The 24,749-nt window shown below is 39.7% G+C and overlaps 1 protein-coding gene across 3 annotated transcripts in view; it reads right to left on the bottom strand.

Annotated features, from left to right (window-relative positions):
• Positions 1-24,749, bottom strand: part of LOC128704641 (protein zyg-11 homolog B) — a 203,544-nt gene that overhangs the window by 30,643 nt on the left and 148,152 nt on the right. For all 3 annotated transcript variants that reach the window (XM_053799749.2, XM_053799748.2, XM_053799750.2), the window contains 3 exons: positions 20,649-20,849; positions 15,503-15,608; positions 11,432-11,618 (listed from right to left, as the gene is read on the bottom strand). In XM_053799749.2, coding sequence (XP_053655724.1) covers positions 11,432-11,618; positions 15,503-15,608; positions 20,649-20,849 — 494 coding nt within the window. The remainder of the gene's footprint in view (positions 1-11,431; positions 11,619-15,502; positions 15,609-20,648; positions 20,850-24,749) is intronic.

Raw genomic sequence — 24,749 nt, 5'->3', positions numbered from 1 at the left:
CACACCAGCAACAACTTCTCAACCTCTTCAACTATTTGTGGTCTATTTTTGGTTAGCATATTAACACCTTTAAGAAGAAGAAAATTGTCAAAGTGGGAAGTCTGAATGTGCGTGGATGTTGTGCAGATGATAAGAAAGAGATGATTGTGGATGTTATGAATGAGAAGAAGCTGGATGTCCTGGCTTTAAGTGAAACAAAGCTGAAGGGGATGGGAGAGTTTCAATGGAGAGGAATAAATGGGATTAGGTCAGGGGTTTCAAATAGAGCTAAAGAAGGAGTAGCAATAATGTTGAAGGATAAGCTATGGCAGGAAAAGAGGGACTATAAATGTATAAATTCAAGGATTATGTGGATTAAAATAAAGATCGGATGTGAAAAGTGGGTTATAGTAAGCATGTATGCACCTGGAGAAGAGAGAAGTGTAGACGAGAGAGAAGTGTAGACGAGAGAGAGAGATTTTGGGAAATGTTGAGTGAATGCGTGGGGAGTATTGAATCAAGTGTGAGAGTAATGGTGGTTGGGGATTTCAATGCTAAAGTGGGTAAAAATGTTATGGAGGGAGTAGTAAGTAAATTTGGGGTGCCAGGGGTAAATGTAAATGGGGAGCCTTTAATTGAGCTATGTGTAGAAAGAGATTTGGTAATAAGTAATACATATTTTATGAAAAAGAGGATAAATAAATATACAAGGTATGATGTAGCCCGTAATGAAAGTAGTTTGTTAGATTATGTATTGGTGGATAAAAGGTTGACGGGTAGGCTCTAGGATGTACATGTTTATAGAGGGGCAACTGATATATCGGATCATTATTTAGTTGTAGCAACAGTTAGAGTAAGAGGTAGATGGGAAAAGAGGAAGGTGGCAACAACAAGTAAGAAGGAGGTGAAAGTGTATAAACTAAGGGAGGAGGAAGTTCGGGTGAGATATAAGCGACTATTGGCAGAAAGGTGGGCTAGTGTAAAGATGAGTAGTGGGGGGGTTGAAGAGGGTTGGAATAGTTTTAAAAATGCAGTATTAGAATGTGGGGCAGAAGTTTGTGGTTATAGGAGGGTGGGTGCAGGAGGAAAGAGGAGTGATTGGTGGAATGATGAAGTAAAGGGTGTGATAAAAGAGAAAAAGGTAGCTTATGAGAGGTTTTTACAAGGCAGAAGTGTTATAAGAAGAGCAGAGTATATGGAGAGTAAAAGAAAGGTGAAGAGAGTGCTGAGAGAGTGCAAAAGGAGAGCAGATGATAGAGTGGGAGAGGTACTGTCAAGAAATTTTAATGAAAATAAGAAAACAATTTGGAGTGAGTTAAACAAGTTAAGAAAGCCTAGGGAAAGTATGGATTTGTCAGGTAAAAACAGAGTAGGGGAGTTAGTAGATGGGGAGATGGAGGTATTAGGTAGATGGAGAGAATATTTTGAGGAACTTAAATGTTGAGGAAGAAAGGGAGGCGGTAATTTCATGCACTGGCCAGGGAGGTATACCATCTTTTAGGAGTGAAGAAGAGCAGAATGTAAGTGTGGGGGAGGTACGTGAGGCATTACGTAGAATGAAAGAGGGTAAAGCAGCTGGAACTGATGGGATCATGACAGAAATGTTAAAAGCAGAGGGGGATATAGTGTTGGAGTGGTTGGTACTTTTGTTTAATAAATGTATGAAAGAGGGGAAGGTACCTAGGGATTGGCAGAGAGCATGTATAGTCCCTTTATATAAAGGGAAAGGGGACAAAAGAGATTGTAAAATTTATAGAGGAATAAGTTTACTGAGTATACCAGGAAAAGTGTACGGTAGGGTTATAATTGAAAGAATTAGAGGTAGGACAGAATGTAGGATTGCGGATGAGCAAGGAGGTTTCAGAGTGGGTAGGGGATGTGTAAATCAAGTATTTACATTGAAGCATATATGTGAACAGTATTTAGATAAAGCTAGGGAAGTTTTTATTGCATTTATGGATTTAGAAAAGGCATATGATAGAGTGGATAGAGGAGCAATGTGGCAGATGTTGCAAGTATATGGAATAGGTGGTAAGTTACTAAATGCTGTAAAGAGATTTTATGAGGATAGTGAGGCTCAGGTTAGGGTGTGTAGAAGAGAGAGAGACTACTTCCCGGTAAAAGTAGGTCTTAGACAGGGATGTGTAATGTCACCATGGTTGTTTAATATATTTATAGATGGGGTTGCAAATGAAGTAAATGCTAGGGTGTTCGGGAGAGGGGTGGGATTAAATTATGGGGAATCAAATACAAAATGGGAATTGACACAGTTGCTTTTTGCTGATGATACTGTGCTTATGGGAGATTCTAAAAAAAAATTGCAAAGGTTAGTGGATGAGTTTGGGAATGTGTGTAAAGGTAGAAAGTTGAAAGTGAACATAGAAAAGAGGGTGATGAGGGTATCAAATGATTTAGATAAAAAAAATTGGATATTAAATTGGGGAGGAAGAGTATGGAAGAAGTGAATGTTTTCAGATACTTGGGAGTTGACGTGTCGGCGGATGGATTTATGAAGGATGAGGTTAATCATAAAATTGATGAGGGAAAAAAGGTGAGTGGTGCGTTGAGGTATATGTGGAGTCAAAAAACGTTATCTATGGAGGCAAAGAAGGGAATGTATGAAAGTATAGTAGTACCAACACTCTTATATGGGTTTGAAGCTTGGGTGGTAAATGCAGCAGCGAGGAGACGGTTGGAGGCAGTGGAGATGTCCTGTCTAAGGGCAATGTGTGGTGTAAATATTATGCAGAAAATTCGGAGTGTGGAAATTAGGAAAAGGTATGGAGTTAATAAAAGTATTAGTCAGAGGGCAGAAGAGGGGTTGTTGAGGTGGTTTGGTCATTTAGAGAGAATGGATCAAAGTAGAATGACATGGAAAGCATATAAATCTAAAGGGGAAGGAAGGCGGGGTAGGGGTAGTCGTCGAAAGGGTTGGAGAGAGGGGGTAAAGGAGGTTTTGTGGGCGAGGGGCTTGGACTTCCAGCAAGCGTGCGTGAGCGTGTTAGATAGGAGTGAATGGAGACGAATGGTACTTGGGACCTGACGATCTGTTGGAGTGTGAGCAGGGTAATATTTAGTGAAGGGATTCAGGGAAACCGGTTATTTTCATATAGTCGGGCTTGAGTCCTGGAAATGGGAAGTACAATGCCTGCACTTTAAAGGAGGAGTTTGGGATATTGGCAGTTTGGAGGGATATGTTGTGTATCTTTATACGTATATGCTTCTAAACTGTTGTATTCTGAGCACCTCTGCAAAAACAGTGATAATGTGTGTGTGTGTGGTGAAAGTGTTGAATGATGATGAAAGTATTTTCTTTTTGGGGATTTTCTTTCTTTTTTTGGTCACCCTGCCTCGGTGGGAGAAGGCCGACTTGTTGAAGAAAACAAAAAAATTAACACCTTTCGCAACATCAGCTTCCTTGATTTGTTCTTTCTTTGACAGGATAGAACCGATGGTCGACTTGTTTTTCCCATACATCCTAGCAAGCTCTATAAGTCTTACACCACTCTCATACTTCTGTATTATTTCCTTCTTCACATCTATGGTGTTTCTCACTTTCTTTACCACAGGGGTACCACTAGCAAGTTTCTTTGGGCCCATGGTAGCTTATTTCACAGTCCCACAAGCACTAAACACAACGAAATAATCTTAAAATGCGTGAATGAGAGCAAAGGTTAGTGTTCACTCAAGCATAAACAAAGCTAGACTGCTCATGGCACCTGCACGGGGACGCGGACAGAGGGGGCCGGCAGACAGGTCCTGTACCCAGCGGTCCGAAAATAGGGGTGCGTTCGATAATAGGGACACAGTTTGTCCAAAAAAATGGTCCTATTTTCAAAACGTTCGATATGTGATACGTTCGATTTTTGAGGTTCCACTGTATATATGTTTGGGGCACTAGAGGTAAAAACGTATACGTATATACGTTGGACCATTTACGGGTTAAAAAGTGTATGTGAAATAAATAGAAAATTTTTGAAGGGGTATAATACTAACCCATCAGAGTCACATAAATATAACAGATATATAGGTACATGACTCTGAATTGGTAGTATATATACAAGTTGCAATTGCTTTTTTTTTTTTTGCGATTGCATAATATTTAAACGACATGACAAGGCGGTAATCTGGACAGTTCGTAAAGAATTACTTGACACGTTAGCTTCTTTCAAGGTGGTGTCCCGCCATAGTAAATGTAGCATATTTATAACAGTAGATGTAGAAGTAGAAATGTTATACAAGATATCTCCCTAATTAGGGGCGAGAAGTTGCAGAGATTGGTGGATGAATTTGGTAGGGTGTGCAAAAGAAGAAAATTAAAAGTGAATACAGGAAAGTGTAAGGTTATGAGGATAACAAAAAGATTAGGTGATGAAAGATTGGATATCAGATTGGAGGGAGAGAGTATGGAGGAGGTGAATGTATTCAGATATTTGGGAGTGGACGTGTCAGTGGATGGGTCTATGAAAGATGAGGTGAATCATAGAATTGATGAGGGGAAAAGAGTGAGTGGTGCACTTAGGAGTCTGTGGAGACAAAGAACTTTGTCCTTGGAGGAAAAGAGGGGAATGTATGAGAGTATAGTTTTACCAACGCTCTTATATGGGTGTGAAGCATGGGTGATGAATGTTGCAGCGAAGAGAAGGCTGGAGGCAGTGGAGATGTCATGTCTGAGAGCAATGTGTGGTGTGAATATAATGCAGAGAATTCGAAGTTTGGAAGCTAGGAGGAGGTGCGGGATTACCAAAACTGTTGTCCAGAGGGCTGAGGAAGGGTTGTTGAGGTGGTTCGGACATGTAGAGAGAATGGAGCGAAACAGAATGACTTCAAGAGTGTATCAGTCTGTAGTGGAAGGAAGGCGGGGTAGGGGTCGGCGTAGGAAAGGTTGGAGGGAGGGGGTAAAAGAGGTTTTATGTGTGAGGGCATGTGTGAGCATGTTTGATAGGAGTGAATGGAGACAAATGTTTTTTAATACTTGACATGCTGTTGGAGTGTGAGCAAAGTAACATTTATGAAGGGATTCAGGGAAACCTGCAGGCCGGACTTGAGTCCTGGAGATGGGAAGTACAGTGCCTACACTCTGAAGGAGGGGTGTTAATGTTGCAGTTTAAAAACTGTAGTGTAAAGCACCCTTCTGGCAAGACAGTGATGGAGTGAATGATGGTGAAGTTTTTCTTTTTCGGGCCACCCTGCCTTGGTGGGAATCGGCCAGTGTGTTAATAAAAAAAAAAAAAAAATTCTTAGTGGACATAGAAGGGTTCTGGTGTTACCCAATCATCTTCATCTGCAGGGAGGTTGCTCAAGATCATTGGTCGATGGTAATCGTCTTTATGGATAAAGCAACGCACCCTCTGTGGGAGAGTCATTCTTTGGGTCCAGTGAGGAGGAGTATTAATGATATAGTCAGTGGTATTTTCAACTTGGAGAGGATGTTCTCTATCTGGTATGTAGAGTTCTTGCATTGCATAGAGTTGTCTCTTCTTCAGCGTACGAAGGCGTACATTTAAGGCAGTAATATCCTGTCTCTCCTCCTAGTACCCGTAATAAAGCGGAGAGCTCTATCCTGGACTCGTTTTATTTTGTAGTTGAAACAGTTGACTTGGCGATTTCTTGTGCTCAATCGATAGAATAGAAGTAATACTAGTGAAATCGCTAAGAATTTGGTTGATTGGAATAATGTAATTGGCCTAAAATGGGAGTCAAAGTCGGCAAAATCGCCGATTCGTAAATATCGCTGACACATCAAAATTCGCGAGAGCATAATTTCGTCAATTTTCCACCAAATTTCGTACTTTTTGTTTTATTACCTTCACAAAAAGATTCTCTACGATTTCATAAGAAAAAATAACAAATTTTTTTTTTGAAAATTCTTGGACACTGGTGCGTGACTCCAGATTTGGGCCTTGGACCCTGAAAGGGTTAACAACCCTTTGTTGTTAACGACATTGGGACACATGGGTATTCGAGTATTGGTCTTATCATTATTTTATACAGATGTTTTTTGACATGTGAAGGGGCTTGATTAAATCTAAAGAGACTGCTAAGACCGGCTTTGGCTATGTTGATCTTTTTATTGACGTGAGATGTTGAGTGAAGCAGCCTGTCTATTTCATATCCCAAGATCTTGTTAGGATTTCTAATGGCTACAAATGTACCTATGATGGAGATACCCCCTTATCTTCGATGCTTGATGCAAAACATCCTATCGTGCTAACCAGGACATTGTCTGGGTTAGTCGTAATTCTCCATTTCTTTTCCCAGCTGGATGTTCGACAAAGTAAAACATGAGGAAATTAAAGCTTCATCAGAGTGTAGAACAAATTCCAGCCACAAAATAGAGCAAAAAATTAACGTCAAAGGCCTGGGAGTGATCATGTCGGAGGATCTCACCTTCAAGGACCATAACATTGTATCAATCGCATCTGCTAGAAAATGACGGGATGGATAATGAGAACCATCAAAACTAGGGATGTCAAGCCCATGATGACACTCTTCAGGTCACTTGTTCTATCTAGGCTGGAATATTGCTGCACACTAACTGCATCTTTCAAAGCAGGTGAAATTGCTAACCTAGAAAATGTACAGAGAACCTTCACGGCACACATAACGGAGATAAAACACCTCAATTACTGGGAGCGCTTGAAGTTCCTGAACGTGTACTCCCTGGAACACAGGTGGGAGAGATGCAAGATTATATACACCTGGAAAATCCTAGAGGGACTAGTACCGTACTTGCACACAAAAAATCACCCACTACGAAAGCAAAAGACTCGGCAGACGATGCAACATCCCCCCAATGAAAAGCAGGGGTGTCACTAGCACGTTAAGAGACCATACAATAAATGTCAGGGGCCCGAGACTGTTCAACTGCCTCCCAGCATACATAAGGGGGATTACCAACAGACCCCTGGCAGTCTTCAAGCTGGCACTGGACAAGCACCTAAAGTCAGTTCCTGACCAGCCGGGCTGTGGCTCATACATTGGAATGCGTGTAACCAGCAGTAACAGCCTGGTTGATCAGGCTCTGATCCACCATGAGGCCTGGTCATAGACCAGGCCGCAGGGGCGTTGATCCCCGGAACTCTCTCCAGGTAAACTCCAAGGAGTGTACTGTATACTGAAATAAAGAGAACAGAGGAAATCAGCTCTAATGTACATTATTTAGGTATGAATACTGGTCACAGCCTGTCGTAAGTTCGAATCGTCGGTATACAAGTATGTCGCTAAGAGACGGTAGGCTGTATATTGGTGGATACTATTTTTGTTTATGTTGCAAAGTTTCTCATGTATCTTACTTATTAATTCCTTGTAGCCACTTTAAACTTAAAAAAAAAAAAAAAGGTTTCTTCTGATCTATTTCAATTTCTTACAATTTCTAATCCAGAATTAACATGTGAATATGATAAAAAAAAAATCTGTACACCCCTGGAGAGACAGCTACTGAATGATAGTAAATGTGTTTCCATCTAAGGGTTACCATCGGACTAAAATAACTACAGTCTCTCCTCACTTAACGACGGAGTTCTGTTCCTAAGACCACGTCGGTAAACAAATTCGTCGCTAAGCAAGGAGCATACTATAATGGTAGTGGGTTTGTGTCAATCATCTTTGATATTGTTTTAATGTCATCTCTGAACCATTAAAAACATTTTTAGTATACGTATTTTTATATGTTCTCCGTGAGGAAGTGAAACAGAATTCTTCCTCCGTAAGCCATGGGTGTCGTAACAGGTGACTAAAATGCTGGGAGCAAGGGGCTAGTAACCCCTTCTCCTGTATAAATTACTAAAGTTAAAAAGAGAAACTTTTGTTTTTCTTTTTGGGCCACCCTGCTTTGGTGGGATACGGACGGTTTGTTGAAAGAAGAAGAAGATTTTTATATGTTTATACATTAGTGTACTCTATACGTATTGTAATGAACAGAATAGAGAAAATCAGCTCTAATATACATTATTTAGGTATGCATACTGTTCAGAGAGCCCATCGCAAGTCCGAATCATTGGTAAACGAGTACGTCACTAAGAAAGGAGAGACTGTATTGTATATCATACAATTAGGATAATTGACATATACAGTGGACCCCCGCATAACGATCACCTCCAAATGCGACCAATTATGTAAGTGTATTTACGTAAGTGCGTTTGTACGTGTATGTTTGGGGGTCTGAAATTGACTAATCTACTTCACAATATTCCTTATGGGAAAAAATTTGGTCAGTACTGGCACCTGAACATACTACTGGAATGAAAAAAGTTCGTTAACCGGGGGTCCACTGTATATATAAGATACTTTATAGAAAGACCCATATTATGCAAGGCATTTCAGGCAGCCTTAAAATTAAATTATGATATTTGTAAGTTACTAAATGCTATAAAGAGTTTTTATGAGGATAGTGAGGCTCAGGTTAGGGTATGTAGAAGAGAGGGAGACTACTTCCCAGTAAGTAGGTCTTAGACAGGGAATTAAATACAAAATGGGAATTGACACAGTTGCTTTTTGCTGATGATACTGTGCTTATGGGAGAGTCTAAAGAAAAACTGCAAAGTTTAGTGAACGAGTTTGGGAGTGTGTGTAAAGGAAGAAAGTTGAAAGTGAACATAGAAAAGAGTAAGGTGATGAGGGTATCAAATGATTTAGATAAAAAAAAATTGGATATCAAATTGGGGAGGAGGAGTATGGAAGAAGTGAATGTTTTCAGATACTTGGGAGTTGACGTGTCGGCAGATGGTTTTATGAAGAATGAGGTTAATCATAGAATTGATGAGGGAAAAAAGGTGATTGGTGCGTTGAGGTATGTGTGGCAACAAAAAACATTATCTATGGAGGCAAAGAAGGGAATGTATGAAAGTATAGTACATAGTACCAACACTCTTATATGGGTGTGAAGCTTGGGTGGTAAATGCAGCAGCAAGGAGGCGGTTGGAGGCAGTGGAGATGTCCTGTCTAAGGGCAATGTGTGGTGTAAATATTATGCAGAAAATTCGGAGTGTGGAAATTAGGGAAAAGTGTGGAGTTAATAAAAGTATTAGTCAGAGGGCTGAAGAGGGGTTGTTGAGGTGATGTTGTCATTTAGAGAGAATGGATCAAAGTAAAATGACATGGAGAGCATTTAATTCTGTAGGGAAAGGAAGGCGAGGTAGGGATCGTCCTTGAAAAGGTTGGAAGGGGTAAGGAAGGTTTTGTGGGCGAGGGGCTTGGACTTCCAGCAGGCGTGCGTGAGCATGTTAGATAGGAGTGAATGGAGACGAATGGTATTTGGGACCTGACGATCCATTGGAGTGTGAGCAGGGTAATATTTAGTGAAGGGATTCAAGGAAACCGGTTATTTTATATAGCCGGACTTGAGTCCTAGAAATGGGAAGCACAATGCCTGCATTCTAAAGGAGGGGTTCGGGATATTGACGGTTTGGAGGGATATATTGTGTATCTTTATATGTATATGCTTCTAAGCTGTTGTTTTCTGAGCACCTCTGCAAAAACAGTGATTATGTGTGAGTGAGGTGAAAGAGTTGAATGATGATGAAAGTATTTTCTTTTTGGGGATTTTCTTTCTTTTTGGGTCACCCTGCCTCGGTGGGTCACCCTGCCTCGGCGGGTCACCCTGCCTCGGTGGGAGACGGCCGACTTGTTAAAAAAAAAAAAAAAGTTAGTACGTATAGGAGAATAAAAATACTTAGTTTTTATTACACTGGAAGTGTTTAGTAATTCAATAAAAAAAAATTAGTGATGTATTATAATTAATTTTTATTATATTGAAAGTAAGGAGATTAAAAAAATATACTACAACTAATCAATATACAGGAAGGCCCCACTTATACGGCAGGTTAGGTTCCAGGCTACCGCCGTAAAGCGGAAACCGCCTTCAAGTGGAACACCCTTTTTTTCCACTTACAAATGCATACAAACACTAGATAACAAGTTTACACTAACATATATTAAGTTAGCAATAGAACCAGGCATCAAAAAACAATAAAAAAGTACAATACACACATAGTGCACTCATTACTTACCTTAAAATATTTATAGTCTTAATCTAGGGTGAGACAAGTAGTATTTATTGTAAGAAATCAAGTGTGGTATGTATGGTAGTCAGCCAGGCTACCATACCAGGCCACCCCACCCACACATACTATTCTATGATATTTAAGCATCCCAGAGCGATAAAATGTATATACAGTTCACTCATTACTTACCTTAAAATATTTGTAGTCTTAATGTAGGGTCAGGAGTAAGTAAATGAGATAAAACGAATAAATGAGAGAGAGAAAGAATGAGTGCATGAGAGGGTACAGGCGCAGAGTTATGTAAACAAACCAGGCGAAGGTAAGTTTTGTAAACAAAATGTACACGTCTGGTTTGTGTACAAGTTACATTGTGTACAAGTTGTCTCTACATTGATACGGTAGAATAAATAAAGAAGAACACTCCCATTCTCATGTAACATCATTTTGAGAAGAAATGATGCTCCGAGTGAAGGCAATGGAAATAAGTCACTCTGACTTTTTTGGGTTATCCTAGGTTCTCTACACATATGTTGTTATGTATGATAATCTATGTAACTGTATTTGTGTATACCTGAATAAACTTACATACATACGAAAGGAATAATTTTCTACAGTTACCCCCAGTAACACATTTTCTCTTATGTTAGATTAGAGAAAATGTTATTCTTGGCATCACTTGTACAAGTTATGTAGCTCCCACATCTCATATTTATGTTTATTGTGGGGTGTATTTATCATCTTTTTATGTTATGTATAGTGTTTATTATATAATTTTGAAAAAAATATCATGGATGGATTAATGAAAATGTGTATATTAACATAATATACAACATTTAATGAGACTCGGTGATTATTATTATTATCATTTCTAATATGGCGTCACTTGTGCAAGTCGTCTGCTACCACATCTCATATTTATGTTTATTTATTCTATTGTGGGGTGTATTTATCATCTTTTTATGTTATGTATCGTGTTTATTATATAATTTTGAAAAAATATCATAGATGGATTAATGAAAATGTGTATTTAACGTAATATACGACATTTATATGAGACTCTATGATTATTATTATCATTACTAATATCACGTCTGGAGACATAAGACACTCTTACTGATTTTAATGTGTACCTGCATGCCAGCACAGTATGTAAGTTTATTTAAGTACAGGTATACATAAGTATAATTATCAGAGTATATATAAAATATGAAATAACTTTTAAAAACATTTGAAATTTTGGAGTTTCCAGACAAAATGGAGAGACTTAGTGCTTACTGAGCTCACGGAGAATGTAAACAAACAAGGTGGGGCGCGGTGACCGTATTAGAAAGTCAGGTGGGGGGAGCCGTATAGCGAGTTTTGGTCATAATTTGAAATGACCGTATTAGCAGAACGCCGTAAAGTGAAACGCCATAAAGTGGGGCCTTCCTGTACAAAATATAACTCACTTTAGCTGTGCAACAAAATGCTGGTTGATGAGGGCACCTCTGAGAGGGGAGACTTCTGCAATATTGTTGAGGAGACCCAACACTTTAGTCTCAACGGCTGCATCACGAGCAAACACGTTTAGAAGCTGCAGAAACAAATGAAGTCCTTTCTCAGCCAGAAAGACTTCACATGTAGCTGGTGATTCATCTGTTGAGCAGAAAAAAGCTTTGATGATCGTCTCTAACGGAGCAAAAAAAAAAAATACATTTTAACACTTTATATCAGAGCACTTTAATGTATTTTCCAGATTTATTCAACTGCCACAGCAGCCACAGAAACCAAGAATGAAACTGCCGCAGAGAAAATATTTAAACAGACTAAGAATGGCTTTCAATCGAGTTTACAACAAAATAAAAATACAGAAACTGTAAAACATAGTAATAATGGAAGAATTAACAAAAAAATGTTAGGTAAATGGACACAGATGCAAGTGTGACACCATAATAAAAGTCACTTTAGTTACACATGTCACTTTACATAAAACATTGGAGTCAAAAGAGACCAAGTATCACACTTGATGAAAGATTTCCCATTTGAAAGGAAAATGCAATCCATAACACTAGGTTCAATGTCACGATGGGATAATATAAGTACGTGCTCTTTGATTTACAATGGGTTAAGTTCTGACAAACTATCGTTAGTTGAAAATATTATAACTTGAGTGTGAATATTCTCCATGGGGAAGTGGAGCAGAATTCTTCCTCCGTAAGCCATGCGTGTTGTAAGAGGCGACTAAAATGCCAGGAGCAAGGGGCTAGTAACCCCTTCTCCCGTATAAATTACTAAATTTAAAAGAGAAACTTTCGTTTTTTTTTTGGGCCACCCTGCCTTGGTGGGATACGGCCGGTGTGTTGAAAGAATATATAACTACCGTCACTGAATGAGTAAATAAACAAATAATTACTGTAACTAGCTAAATATCAGAGGGCTGAAGAGGGGTTGTTGAGGTGGTTTGGTCATTTAGAGAGGATGGAGCAAAATAGGATAACTTGGAGGGTGCATAAATCTTTAGTGCAGGGGAGGAGGGGGTAGGGGTTGTCCTAGGAAAGGATGGAGGGAGGGGATAAAAGAGGTTTTATATGTAAGGGGCCTGGATATGTAGCGGGCATGTGTGGGTGTGTTAGATAGGAATGAATGGAGGTGAACGGTTTTTGGAACCTGACGAGCCATTGGAGTGTGAGCACGTTAATATTTTGTGAAGGGATTCAGGGAAACCAGTTAGCCGGACTTCAGTCCTGGAGGCGGGAAGTACAATGCCTGCACTTTAAAGGAGGAGTTTGGGATATTGGCTGTTTGGAGTGACATCTAAACCGTCCTATCTGAGTACCTCTGCAAAAATAGTGAATATATATGTGATGCTGAAAGTGTTGAATGATGGTGAAAGTGTTTTTCTTTTTTGGGTCACCCTGCCTTGATGGGAGATGGCTGCCGAGTTTTTCACTGTATTTTTTTTAATGTCTTGGTCTTCTACGACTATGTATAAAGAATACTTACAATATTAAAGTGATTCTAGAGTACAATATTCATCAAAACATGGAAATTATTCAGAGTGTTCAACTTTACTGGGTTATCCTGGGTTATATACCTAGTGTGTTTTGTGATTGAATTCCACTGTTAGCATCATGAAATTTTAACAAATTTGGACTGAGTAAGTAATTTTTGAGCCACCTGCACACCCTGTTTGTTGGGAGGGAAGCTGGTGGTGGAACAATAGCTCCTGGTTCACTGTTTACTAGTGCTAGTGAGGCATACTAGTATGTCGGACATAGTCAACCCGAGTAGTTAACCATGATATATTGTGCAGACTTTGCTGGGCTTTTTTTTTTGTTTTTTTTCAAATTTATGAATAGATGAAAGACTAAAATGTTGTGCTGAGGTTCAAAATTATTGGCAGTTTTGTGGGTATGAAAAATCTGGGGTACTAGTATATTGGACACAGACAGCATTTGTGTACCAGTGTGCTAGACACAGACAGCATTTGTGTACCAGTGTGCTAGACACAGACAGCATTTGTGTACCAGTGTGCTAGACACAGACAGCATTTGTGTACCAATGTGCTAGACACAGACAGCATTTGTGTACCAGTGTGTTAGACACAGACAGCATTTGTGTACCAATGTGCTAGACACAGACAGCATTTGTGTACCAATGTGCTAGACACAGACAGCATTTGTGTACCAATGTGCTAGACACAGACAGCATTTGTGTACCAGTGTGCTAGACACAGACAGCATTTGTGTACAAGTGTGCTAGACACAGACAGCATTTGTGTACCAGTGTGCTAGACACAGACAGCATTTGTGTACCAATGTGCTAGACACAGACAGCATTTGTGTACCAGTGTGCTAGACACAGACAGCATTTGTGTACCAGTGTGCTAGACACAGACAGCATTTGTGTACCAATGTGCTAGACACAGACAGCATTTGTGTACCAGTGTGCTAGACACAGACAGCATTTGTGTACAAGTGTGCTAGACACAGACAGCATTTGTGTACCAGTGTGCTAGACACAGACAGCATTTGTGTACCAGTGTGCTAGACACAGACAGCATTTGTGTACCAATGTGCTAGACACAGACAGCATTTGTGTACCAGTGTGCTAGACACAGACAGCATTTGTGTACAAGTGTGCTAGACACAGACAGCATTTGTGTACCAGTGTGCTAGACACAGACAGCATTTGTGTACCAATGTGCTAGACACAGACAGCATTTGTGTACCAGTGTGCTAGACACAGACAGCATTTGTGTACCAGTGTGCTAGACACAGACAGCATTTGTGTACCAATGTGCTAGACACAGACAGCATTTGTGTACCAGTGTGCTAGACACAGACAGCATTTGTGTACCAGTGTGCTAGACACAGACAGCATTTGTGTACCAGTGTGCTAGACACAGACAGCATTTGTGTACCAGTGTGCTAGACACAGACAGCATTTGTGTACCAGTGTGCTAGACACAGACAGCATTTGTGTACCAGTGTGCTAGACACAGACAGCATTTGTGTACCAGTGTGCTGGACACAGACAGCATTTGTGTACCAGTGTGCTAGACACAGACAGCATTTGTGTACAAGTGTGCTAGACACAGACAGCATTTGTGTACCAGTGTGCTAGACACAGACAGCATTTGTGTACAAGTGTGCTAGACACAGACAGCATTTGTGTACAAGTGTGCTAGACACAGACAGCATTTGTGTACAAGTGTGCTAGACACAGACAGCATTTGTGTACAAGTGTGCTAGACACAGACAGCATTTGTGTACAAGTGTGCTAGACACAGACAGCATTTGTGTACAAGTGTGCTAGACACAGACAGCATTTGTGTACAAGTGTGCTAGACACAGACAGCATTTGTGTACAAGTGTGCTAGACACAGACAGCATTTGTGTACTAGTGTGCTAGACACAGACAGCATTTGTGTACTAGTGTGCTGGACACAGATAGCATTTGTGTACTAGTGTATCAGACACAGATAGCATTTGTGTACCAGTGTGCTAGACACAGACAGCATTTGTGTACCAGTGTGCTAGACACAGACAGCATTTGTGTACCAGTGTGTTGGACATAAACAGCATTTGTGTACTAGTGTGCTGGACACAGATAGCATTTGTGTACTAGTGTATCAGACACAGACAGCATTTGTGTACTAGTGTGCTGAACACAGATAGCATTTGTGTACTAGTGTATCAGACACAGATAGCATTTGTGTACCAGTGTGTTGGACACAAGCAGCATTTGTGTACTAATGTGCTAGACACAGATAGCATTTGTGTACTAGTGCATCAGACACAGACAGCATTTGTGTACTAGTGTGCTGGACACAAACAGCATTTGCACACTAGTACGTTGGACACAGTTTAAGGATTAAATTCTAATTGAGCAAATTTACACAAATATAAATTATATAAAACCAGAAAATGTATATGAATAATAATTAAAAATATTACCAAAATGCTGTAAAATATAAACTGTATTCCAAATAAGTAAAATAAAACTGATAACTAAAAAATAAAGTTTTTGATACCAACCAGTTAGATTCCACAAGGCCGAGAGTGTGAATTTGAGAGTAATATCAACGGCTCGCTCCTCCATGCGTGTCTGCACTAAGCTCAACAACTTGCGCATGTAAACACTCTAGAAAGACAAGAGAAATAATAACCGCTTAATAGAAATTCACCACACAATACAGTGGACCCCCGCATAACGATCACCTCCGAATGCGACCAATTATGTAAGTGTATTTATGTAAGTGCGTTTGTACGTGTATGTTTGGGGGTCTGAAATGGACTAATCTACTTCACAATATTCCTTATGGGAACAAATTCAGTCAGTACCGGCACCTGAACATACTTCTAGAATGAAAAAATATCATTAACCGGGGGTCCACTGTACTGGTGTTTATAATGCAACGTCAACTACAGGCACTCCTCGCTTTACCATGGTTCAACTTACGGTATTTCAACCTGACAATGATGTGACAGCGATGCACATTCCATATCTTACACTACGGTACATTTATTAATAGGATCAACTTGAATTCATTTATTTACTTGTCAATACTGGTATTTAGTTACAGTAATTATTTGTTTATTTACTTATTTAGTGGCAGTAGTTATGTATTTATTTATCATACAGTCATACCCCACCCTACATCATTAACTGGTTCCAAGAGCCATGACTTAACCTGGTTTTTGATGTAAACCATACATAACAAAAAAAGGCACAATACCGTGACTGGAACGATACACAAATAACCCGCACATAAAAGAGAGAAGCTTACGACGATGTTTTGGTCCGACTTGGACCATTTATTTCACCACTTCCCCTTTCACGCACCTCTGTGCGCTTGCTCTCCCTCTGTGGGCACCTAGCTCTCTTGCAGTGCTCCCCTTCCTTTGTTTTGGACTGGCTTGTCCTCCTTATTCACTTCTACCACTACCACTACTACTACTACCTCTTCTACTTCTACTACTACTACTACTACTAATTAAGACACGTGCGGCGTCTGGGTGTCTTTGTTGTGAACGTTTCGCCATCCAGTGGCTGGCTGGATGGCGAAACGTCTACGTTAGGGATGCCCGGGTGTTGTGCATGTGTCTTGATTTCATCTTGTCGGTATTATATGCCATTCTTGTACTACTACTACTACTACCACCACCTCTTCCTGCCTATATATAGCCGTCCTGCTCCACTTCTGGTTAGTGTGACTTTGTAAATGGTCCAAGTTGGACCGAAACGTCGTCGTAAGCTTCTCTCTTTTATGTGTGGGTTATTTGTGTAAACCATACATGCCTTAACCCTTTGACTGTCGCAACCCCCAATCCTGAGGTGTCTCCTGGTGTCGCAAAATTTAAAAAAAAAAAAAAATGATTTTTTCTTATGAAATGATAGAGAATCTCTTCCCGATTGTAATGACACCAAAAAAAATGAAATTTGATGGAAAACTGACGGAATTATGCTCTTGCAAAGTTAGCGACCTCGGCGATATTTACAAATCGGCGATTTCGCCCACTTTGAGCCCTATTTTCGGCTAATTCCATTGTTCCAGTCGACCAAACTCATAGCTATTTCTTTAGAACTCCATTTTTTCTATCGATTGAGTACAAGACACTGCCCATTTACCGACTTCAACTACCCAATAACGTGGTCAGAAATTTGCAATTTGGCCAATTTCACGAAAATTAAAAAATATGACAATTTCAAAATAAGGTCCAGAATGAACAATGCAGACATTCCTGGCTCTAAAATAACATTTTCTTTGTTCATCAGTCATGTCTCCAGGCCCCTCTGATATTACTCTTGCTTTCTATTTTGAATTTTTATTCAAACAAAAAATAGAAGACTTACTATTATGCAGACTACTGCAATACTGTAATAATTGTATAAATACCATCAACCCATTCATGACTGCATATTAGAATGGCTATTTGGACATTTATTGGACAATGACATCATTTGTTTACTTTTGAACATTGGCAAAAATCAAACATTTCCCCAACTTTGAGCTCCATTTCCAGGTTCTTTTTTAGTAAAATCAATCAAAATCACCTCTATTTCTATAATATGTTTTCCATTCTATCAAACGAGAGCAAGAAAACGAGAATACAACCATAAATACTATACAAAAATAGACCACAAAGTCGGCATTTTAATTAAAAAAATGGTCGGAGTTTTTTTTCTCATTATGCACTGCGTGCTCCATGATTTTTTTATATGGTGCACACTGACCACACAGACCCATTCTCTCACATGTGGGCCTACCAGCTTTCTCCTGCTTGATTTGAAGCCGCTAGAATTTATGAGTATATATACGTCAAACACGGTACCTCGTAAGACATATACATACGGCCGCGACAGTCAAAGGGTTAAAAATGCCTCAAAATGATAAAAAAAAAATGCAAAACTAGCGTAAATAACTTCGTGATGTAAAGTCGGACTAAAATTTACTCTAGAAAAGTGACAAAAGCGAATCTGACATAGGCTGGAATGACGTAAAGTGGGGTACGACTATATTCATATTCAAATTACGATATTTTCAACTTAGAATGGGTTCATCAAAACGTAACCCCGTCGTAAGTCATGGAGCACCTTACGTAGTAAAACCTAACCTTAACCTTGAAAACTTACCTCTGATCAATTTTGATGATAGTTATCCCCTCGCAGCCCTCCCTGAGGCCAGACTTTCTTGCTGACTGCCTGATTAACCAGACTGCTGCTGCCAGCAGGCTGTAAGTCTACATAATGTGACACTTGTTGCAGGAATTGGCCTAATTTCCTCTTGAAAACCTCTTCCTGGGGCTTAAGGGTGGCAATCTGGTTGGAAGTACAGTGGTCCCCCAGTTCGCGATGCTATTGGTATCCGATAAATCCGGTAACCGATGCATTATATCGCAGAAAATTTGCCTCGCTTCCCGATACAAAACCCGGTATGCGATATGATTCGTACGAGACGTGTCCAGTGTTTACAAGCCAGCCAGTGTGTGCGCATCTAAGGATACATTCGGTACATTCCATATTATCCATATTATCACTGTTTTTGGTGCTTGTTTCTGCAAAATAAGTCACCATGGGCCCCAAGAAAGCTTCTAGTGCCAACCCATCGAGACCAAGGGTGCTAATGACTATTGAAATGAAGAAAGAGATAATTGCAAAGTATGAAAGTGGAGTGCGTGTGTCGGACCTGGCCAAGTTGTACAATAAATCCCAATCAACCATCTCTACTATAGTGAGCAGGAAAACGACAATCAAGGAAGCTGTTCTTGCAAAAGGTGCAAGTGTGATTACAAAACAGCGATCGCAAGTGTTAGAAAATGTTGAGAGACTGTTATTGGTGTGGATAAATGAAAAACAGATAGCTGGAGATAGCATCTCTCAAGTGATCACTTGTGAAAAGGCTAGGAAGTTGCATGACGATTTAATTAGAAAAATGCCTGCAACTAGTGGTGATGTGAGTGAATTTAAGGCCAGCGAAGGTTGGTTTGAAAAATTTAAGAATCGTAGTGGTATACATAGTGTGATTAGGCATGGTGAGGCTGCCAGTTCAGACCACAAAGTGGCTGAAAAATATGTGCATGAATTCAAGGAGTACATAGAGGCTGAAAGATTGAAACCTGAACAAGTGTTTAATTGTGACAAAACAGGCCAGTTTTGGAAGAAATTGCCAAGCAGGGCCTACATTACTCAGGAGGAAAAGCTACCTCAAGTCCTAATGAAGGGGATTCCCCTTCTAAACAATAGGTTCAACACACTCCCCTCCTCCCATCCCATCAATCATCACCAGATCTTCATTAAACGTAAGTGTCAATTATTCTACTGTTATTATTCTATTGTTATTGTAATTATTCTATTGCATTAAACTTAATATTTCAAGTTGTTAAAAGTTTTTTTTCTCATACTTTTGGGTGTCTTGCACGGATTAATTTGATTTCCATTATTTCTTATGGGGAAAACTGAATCGCTTTCCGATAATTTTGGTTTATGATGAGCTCTCAGGAATGGATTACTATCGCGAACCGGGGGTCCACTGTACTAGTCTTCAATCAGCATTATTATAGTTATTTGGGAGAGGGGGGCCTTGGGGGCTTCATCCCCCTTACCTATCCTCAGCACCACAATTGTGTGTAAGCTATTGTGTGTGCGGACAATGTTGAGCCAGCTGGTAGACTAAAATACTGTACTGAAGCATAAAAAATGCAGAAATACAAGTCACTGGACCAGTTAGACAACAGATCACTCAGCTGCTGCACACTCTAAAGTCTTAATATACATACATGTGCTAAAATGTAATAGTTGTACAGTAAATTGTCCATTATCTTGCTTCCTCGGGGAGGAGGATGCAACAGATTTTCAAGAAAATTGAGTGATACCAATTCTCTTTTTATGGTCCCTTTTTGTTGAACACATTTTTTAGTGTTATCCATTACTATTACTACGACTACCACTAATCACAATCGTAGTACCCTCCGACTGCAACAACCTTTTCCCATCTTTCTACCAGTCTCCCACCGAGGTAGGATGACGCAAGAAGATAAGAAACACTTAACTTAAGAAATCGTAATGACACGATTGCAAATAAACCATACATTGAACTCATAGAGTCTCAAAACTCCAGTCCGTCGCGCTAGCCACTAGACCAGCTAGCCACAATAAGATTCATCCAACTAGGTTTTTTTAAGAAACACTTTCATCATCTCTCACTCTTCCCCGTCTTGCCAGAGGGGCCCCAATACTACAAATATCTTCACCCCTCCTTCAGAGCGCAGGCACTGTACTTCCCACCTCCAGGATTCAAGTCCAGCTAACCAGTTTCTCTGAATCCCTTCATAAATGTTACCTTGCTCACACTGATTTTAAAGTACAATTTATTAACAGATTTTGCCCATTATTTCAAAGTCCATTAAACTGTGGGTTTGAATATAATAATGGCATACAATACCGACACGTTGGTAGTAAAATACATGTTCAACAGTTAGGTATCTTTATTTAGAAACATTTTACCTATGCAGTAGGCTTCTTCAGTCAGGTACAGAGGCTTCAACTGAAGAAACCTACTGTGTAGGTGAAACATTTCGGAATAAAGATACCTAACTGTTACACATGTGTCTTACTTATCATACTGTAGGCTTACTGTACCACTAACAAGTACACTTAGCTTCTAACCTTGAAATTCCTTACCTTTGCTCCTAGTAGTGCAGTTTGGGTTGTAGATATTTTAGCTGCTAAGATTGAGCAGATTGCAACAGCCATTCTGTCAGTGGAAGGATCATTGAAGGTGAGGAGACAATCCAGAACAAGCCGGGCACACCTGTACTTATCAAATGACACTTCGTGTAGTATTCGATCACAGCATAGAGTTAGGAGCCCATTTTTTTGTAGCTGCAAAAAATTATAATACTAAAAATGATGGCAAACAGAAAATTTGAAAAGACACCTCTATGCCATTTCACACAATACCAAATTTTAAGAGTGGATGGCTTAGACTTGGCTCTCAGGACAGCAATATACTACCTCTTTCTGACTGCATAATGATGACCTAAAAACAACTTAAAATTGTAGACATTGGTCCAGACAACAGACAACAGGTACCTGAGACACTTGTCCACCACTTAGGTACCTTTAGTGTTGAAAAACAGTATGGTGACACTGACAAGATATGGAAAAACACACTTACATACACTTCAGGACACTTATTAAAAGGAAACGTTTTGCCACTAGTGGGAAAATGTTTCCTTTAATAAATGTATAATAAATGTATTTTTTTTTTTCAACAAACCAGCCGTATCCCACCGAGGCAGGGTGGCCCAAAAAAGAAAAATCAATGTTTCTTCTTTGATATTTAGTAATATACAAAGAAGAAGGGGTTACTAGCCCCTTGCTCTCGGCATTTTAGTCGCCTCTTACAACACGCATAACTTACGGAGGAAGAATTCTGTTCCACTTCCCCATGGAGATAAGAGGATATAAACAAGAACAAGAACTAGTAAGAAAATAGAAGAAACCCCAGAAGGGTGTGTATATATATATATTTATATGCTTGTACATGCATGTGTAGTGTGACCCAAGTGTAAGTACAGTGGACCCCCGCTTTACAATCACCTCCCAATGCAACCAATTATGTAAGTGTATTTATGTAAGTGCGTTTGTACGTGTATGTTTGGGGGTCTGAAATGGACTAATCTAATTCACAATATTCCTTATGGGAACAAATTCGTTCAGTACTGGCACCTGAACATACTTCTGGAATGAAATAATATCGTAAACCGGGGGTCCACTGTAGAAGCAACAAGACGTACCTGAAATTTTGTACGTTTATGAGACAGACAAAAGACACCAGCAATCCTACCATCATGTAAAACAATTACAGGCTTTTGTTTTACACTCACTTGGCAGGACAGAAGTACCTCCCTGGGCGGTTGCTGTCTACCAACCTACTACCTATGATGTATAGTAAATCTTTCTTCTCTCAACAAACCGGCAGTATCCCACTGAAGCAGGGTGGCCCAAAAGGAAAAACGAAAGCTTCTCCTTTTAAATTTAGTAATATGTATATACAGGAGAAAGGGTTACTAGCCCATTGCTCATGTATAATAAACATATTCCTTTAATAAATGCCCTGAACTGTACACAAGTGTCTTTTTCCACACCTTTAGTGTTGCACAAGTGTCTCAATCATCAACTGAATAAAATGTACTTATAATAAAATAAAAATGTATGAACTAAATAAAAATTTAATTTACATTTCCTTGAAAAACAGTATTAGTATACTAGCCATTACACTTAATTCCCCCCCTTGCCAAAATGGTAAAGAGAGTAGGCATATAATATTCACTAATGAAACCATAGTCAGTTGAAAATTAACCAGTAAGTTGACATAATGAATATAATTTAGGATATGCTTACATTTTTTTTTTATTAACACATCGGCCATTTCCCACCAAGGCAGGGTGGCCCAAAATATAAAAACTTTCATTGTTTACTTCATCACTGTCTTGCCAGAGGTGCACTCACACTACAGTTATAAAACTGCAACATTAACACCCCTCCTTCAGAGTGCTGGCACTGTACTTCCCATCTCCAGGACACAAATCCGGTCTGAATCCCTTCATAAATGTTACCTTGCTTACACTCCAACAGCACATCAAGTCTTAAAATCCATTTGTCTCCATTCACTCCTATCTAACATGCTCGCGCATGCTTACCAGAAGTCCAAGCCCCTCGCACACCTCATTTACCTGCTCCCTCCAACCTTTCCTAGGCCGACCCCTACCCCGCCTTCCCTCCACTACAGGTTTATACACTCTCGAAGTCATTCTTTTTCGTTCAATCCTCTCTACATGTCTGAACCACCTCAACAACCGCTCCTTAACCCTCTAGAAAATAGTTTTGGTAATCCCGCACCTCCTAATTTCCAAACTACGGATTCTCTACATTATATTCACACCACACATTGCCCTCAGACATGACAGCTCCACTGCCTCCAGCCTTCTCCTCGATGAAACGTTCACCACCCATGCTTCACACCTATATAAGAGCATTGGTAAAACTATACTCTCGTACATTTCCCTGTTTGCTTCCATGGAAAAAGTTTTGTCTCCACAGACTCCTAAGTGCACCGCTCACCCTTTTCCCCTCATCAATTCTATGATTCAACTCATCTTTCATAGACCCATTCGCTGACACGTCACTCCCAAATATCTGAATACATTCACCTCCTCCATACTCTCTCCCTCCAATCTGATATCCAATCTTTCATCACCTAATCTTTTTGTTATCCTCATAACCTTACTCTTTCCTATATTCACTTTTAATTTTCTTCTTTTGCACACCCTACCAAATTCATCCACCAATCTCTGCAACTTCTCTTCAGAATCTCCCAAGAGCACAGTGTCATCAGCAAAGAGCAGCTGTGACAACTCCCACTTTGTGTGTGATTCTTTATCTTTTAACTCCACGCCTCTTGCCAAGACCCTCGCATTTACTTCTCTTACAACCCCATCTATAAATATATTAAACAACCACGGTGACATCACACATCCTTGTCTAAGGCCTACTTTTACTGGGAAATAATCTCTTTACATTTAGTTATAACTAAAAAAAAAAATACATAAATATAGTATGCATAATTTGGCCATTTAAAACTTGTGATAAAATTTGATATGTAGACACTAACCAATGATATTCTGTTCTAAGACATTATAATACATATGTATGAAGTCAAATTAAGTTGTAATAAACAACTGTTTATTCATACATATGTATGCAGAAAATGGTATAAAATACCGACAAGTCAATGAGTAAGACAAACATACAACAGTTAAGTATTGTTGAAATGTTATGGCTACTCGGTAGTCTTTTTCAGTCAAATAAAATGAAGACAGCATAGGCAGTAGAGATGAAAAAATGATGTAATCAGTCAATCCCATATTCCAGGGTGTTGGACCAATTACATCATTTTTTCATCTCTACTGCCTATGATATCTCATCTGTATCTAACTGAAGAAGCCTACTGAGTAAACAAACCTTACCACGGATGGGGATAGAACCCGCGATCAGAGAGTCTCAAAACTCCAGACCGTCGCGTTAGCCACTGGGCCAGTTAGCCACGTTGTGTTAGCCAGTGGCTAACACAATGGTCTGGAGTTTTGAGACTCTCTGATCACAGGTTCTATCTCTGCCCGTGGTAAGGTTTGTTTGCAATCATGTCATTACGATTTCATGAGTCATGTTGACGGCTTTGAGTGGACTTGAGCTAGAGTTCGTCACGGCCATGCTAGCTGGAGATTCGTCTGTAAAAACTTGCATTTGTGGTCACAGTGGTGGCCTATGCTAACCTTCCTATGGTATAGAGAAATACCTAGTTGGATGAATCTTATTGTGGCTAGCTGGTCCAGTGGCTAACGCGACGGTCTGGAGTTTTGAGACTCTGATCACAGGTTCTATCCCTGCCCGTGGTATGGTTTGTTTGCAATTGTGTCATTACGATTTCGTGAGTCAAGCCTACTGACTAGCCATAACGTTTCAACAATGAAGATACCTAACTGTGGCATGTGTCTTTCTGATCAACGTATGTATGTACACAAAGAAACGTATGCACAGTTTAACCCTTAAACTGTCCAAATGTAGATCTATGTTCACGTGCATAGCGCTCCGAATGTAGATCTATGTTTTTTACATGCTTTCAAATGTAAAAATACAGTGGACCCCCGGTTAACGAACTTTTTTCATTCCAGTAGTATGTTCAGGTGCCAGTACTGACCGAATTTTTTCCCATAAGGA

The sequence above is a fragment of the Cherax quadricarinatus genome, chromosome 100 (assembly GCF_038502225.1).
Source record: "Cherax quadricarinatus isolate ZL_2023a chromosome 100, ASM3850222v1, whole genome shotgun sequence".
In the NCBI taxonomy this organism is placed as follows: Eukaryota; Metazoa; Arthropoda; class Malacostraca; order Decapoda; family Parastacidae; genus Cherax; species Cherax quadricarinatus.
Note: the sequence above shows the minus strand (reverse complement) of the source record. Positions and strands in the feature narration are given on the sequence as shown.